The 3,293-nt window shown below is 53.7% G+C and overlaps 1 protein-coding gene across 1 annotated transcript; it reads right to left on the bottom strand.

Annotated features, from left to right (window-relative positions):
- Window positions 1-595: 595 nt before the first annotated feature.
- On the bottom strand, window positions 596-2,516 carry LOC125516623 (MADS-box transcription factor 16-like). The gene is made up of 7 exons (XM_048681994.2): window positions 2,225-2,516; window positions 2,023-2,089; window positions 1,854-1,915; window positions 1,613-1,712; window positions 1,324-1,365; window positions 961-1,005; window positions 596-871 (listed from the first exon to the last, which is right to left on the bottom strand). The coding sequence occupies exons 1-7, from the start codon at window positions 2,413-2,415 to the stop codon at window positions 659-661; spliced, it is 720 nt and encodes a 239-aa protein (XP_048537951.2). The 5' UTR covers window positions 2,416-2,516; the 3' UTR covers window positions 596-658.
- Window positions 2,517-3,293: the final 777 nt, after the last annotated feature.

The raw sequence follows: 3,293 nt of genomic DNA, 5'->3' as shown, positions 1-3,293 counted from the left end.
AGTGAAGCAAGCACCGGGATCTTTTCTACTTCCGATCCACGGACCTGCCTAGGGCTAAAGCTCAACAAGACGACACCGTCCTCTCTCACGAAAAACACAAACACAACAAGACACATTATATTTGTATACGAACACATCACATATTGTGCAAGCTAGAGACCTAGAGAGAGAGAGAGAGAGAGAGATGGAATGGTTGAGGAGGACTAGAGAACGAGTTGTACTGTGTCAACCATGGACTTGCATTGCTGCCTTGGCCTCCGTGTTGATGTTGTCGCACCAACCAAACGAAGAAGAGGGAAGAGAAGGCATGGCAAGAGCAAGTTTCGATTTGACCGTGCGATGCTACCACGATCAAGAGCATGCACGTCTGACTGACCACTCCATAAAATTGCTAATCCGTGCCTGTCTTACATATTCCCACACCCTACCATAAATGCTCACATGCTCCCAACATTCAAAAGAAAAACAAATTTCTCAAAAACCTCAGAAAAATCTGGATTTTTCAATCTTCAAACAACATGTTTCTACAATCTCCAAAATTTTCAAACCAAGAAACTCTAAACACACATGCAACTCGCACACAGATTTTCTTTTGTTGTACTAGTTATCACACGATCGGTCACTCGATATATAAGCCAGGAGCGGCTGACATGACTGATTAACCAAAGAGCGGGCAGTCGGAGCGGCGGTAGGCCATGCCGTGCAGATCGAGCTGGCTGGACACCGCGTGGAAGGCGTACATGTCCGCCTCCGAGCCGCCGCCGCCCATCTCCACCGCCGCCACGCCGTCCCACCCGCCCATCATCGGGTTGTCCATGAACCCGAACGCCGGGTTGTCCATGAACCCGAACACGGGGTCCTCGCGCATGCTCTGCGTACATGGTACACATGCATCATCGTCAGCTCGGATTCATGCATGATCGTTTGCTATAGAGATGGCTAGGGAGCGAGAGAGCTCACCAGCTCCTGCTGCAGACTCTTGTATACCTTCTGGGAGTGCTTCACCTGCACATGTGGATTTCAAGAGCAAGCATGTATTATTAGTACACGAATGCAACAAGATTGTACGCCAGGAGGGACCGAATGACAAGAGCTAGACTCTACATATAAAAGACATGTTACAGTCTCCAGATGGGGCACATACACACATGTTGCCATGCTCTTTGTCGCCTGTCTAAGGGCATTGTCACTGATAAACCTCTCAAGTAAAATTATGCATTCAGAGTGAAATTTTCGGGAAAAACTCATGCATGCTGTTCTCCATGCATGATGCAGGTCATGAAGTCCAATTCATAGAGAAGAACTGTCTGGAAAAGTTCTCACCTTCCTCTTGTAGGTTTCAGTCTGCCTGGTGATCACCTGATACTGCAAAATCAAAACGAAAAAAAAAGCAAGATTAATCAAGCTGTCATGTTGTTAAATGAAGCAATACATGCATGTACATGAGACGAAATTAAACAAGAAATCCCAAACTAATTCTTCAGAACTAAATAAATCAACCACTTCTTAAGCCTCTGCTGCCAGAGATGGATAACTCGTATAGATCCACCAAAGAGCTACGTACATAGGAATTTATCGAATCCTGAATCAGTTAATGAGCTCGGGTTTGTACCTTCCTCTGGCGAACCACCTCGAGAGCGGCGTCGACACTTTGCTCAAGCCCGCGCAGCTCCCCGAACTCCAGCGCGTCCAGATCTTCACCCATCCTTTGCCTGCGCTCCACATACGAACAAACAGCATATATATTCAGGTCGATCTCCACATCAATTCAATCTAGCTAGCTTGCTGGGAAATCCTCTTCCCCATCAAAGAATCAAGAATGCTTCGGAAACGAAAGAAGGAAAGTGGTTGACCTGATCTCGGTGCGCAGGTTCCGGTTGATGTCCTTGAGCCGGCTCAGGGTGCGCTGCATTTCCTGCGATGAAATCAAACCGAAGCAAATCAGCCAAATCGAAGAAAGGAGAGAGTGTTACGGCTATAGAAGAAGATTGATGGAGGCAAGATAGAGAAGCAGCGAGCAACCTCATACTGCTCGGTCCACAGGCTGGTCCCGGTGGCCTGCTGGTAGCAGTCGAAGATCCCCTTGATGCTGCACGTAGCACATGAAGAAGAAGAACAAGACGAAGCTGCCTTAGAGAGGTAATCAAGCAAGCAGCTAGCTAGCTAGTGATTTTAACCAAGCAACATGGATCGGATGCATGGAGTGAGTTGGCTGCGTGCGTACTCGGCGCCGTCGCTGCAGAAGTGGTGGTGCTTGCCGGTGGAGGAGAGCACGACGACGGCGACCTGGGCGTCGCAGAGCACGGCGAGCTCCCGGGCCTTCTTCATGATCCCCGACCGCCGCTTGGAGTAGCACACCTGCCTGCCGGTCGCGTCCTGGATCCGCTTTATCTCGAACTTGCCCAGCCGCCCCATCTCGACCGAGCGATCCAGCAACCGCGCAGGCGTCGTCGAGACCGACGGGACGCAACGAGGGGGGAAGAAATGGGGAGGCGCGCGGTGATCGGCCGGCTAGCCTCCTGTTCTTCAGCCGCCTGGGTTTAGTAGAGTGTAGAGGTGGGGAATGGAGCACCACCGGCGGTGGTGGTGGACTGGTCTGGTCTGGTGCCGAGCGAGTGCGCTCCGTTTCTGTGTGCGCGTTTCGGGGAGGTGCACGAGCACGGGCACTGCTAGTGGTGCAAGTCCACACGCACGGAAGACAAACATGCGATGCTGGCTGCTGTACAGCACGGGATGCGTCGATCGCAGGCTGGTTTGCTTGCTGGGCAGCTCGCGGTACGCGCCGGTCTACGTGTAAGACTCCTCCGATCAAGTGAGTGGAGGTGGCGAGCGCTTCCGCTCCGGCTCCGGCTTGGACTCGACGATGATCGGCGGCCGAGGCGAGTCGAAGAGCGGGACATGGACGGAGTCCCCTGCCGCCGACAAGGCGAGGGTGCGGTCCATCCCATCCCATTGGGCCCCCTCCTCGATCCTGCTCGCCACCCGCGTTTGTTGTGGGGCTAGCTCGAGGGCGGCTTGGTACGCCGCCTCTTCGTCTTGCTCGCGCGACGGAACCTCAGGCAGCGGGGGAGGAACGTCGTGGTCGACGTGGACGCCCTGGCGGCGCTCCTCCTCGTGCTCTAGAGCGAACCAGCGCTCCTAGTTGGGGGAGTCTGGCACGTAGGCACGCATCCGCCGCTGCTCCGGAGTTAGAGCCTCGCGACGCCGGCGAACCTCCTTGACGTGCGCCCGTGGCGTGCGTGGCACTGCCAAATCGGGATCCGCTGCGGATCCAGATGCCAGCCGTGAGACAG

The sequence above is a fragment of the Triticum urartu genome, chromosome 6A (genome assembly GCF_056163025.1).
Source record: "Triticum urartu cultivar PI428250 chromosome 6A, HENAU_Tu73, whole genome shotgun sequence".
NCBI classification, from domain to species: domain Eukaryota; kingdom Viridiplantae; phylum Streptophyta; class Magnoliopsida; order Poales; family Poaceae; genus Triticum; species Triticum urartu.
Note: the sequence above shows the minus strand (reverse complement) of the source record. Positions and strands in the feature narration are given on the sequence as shown.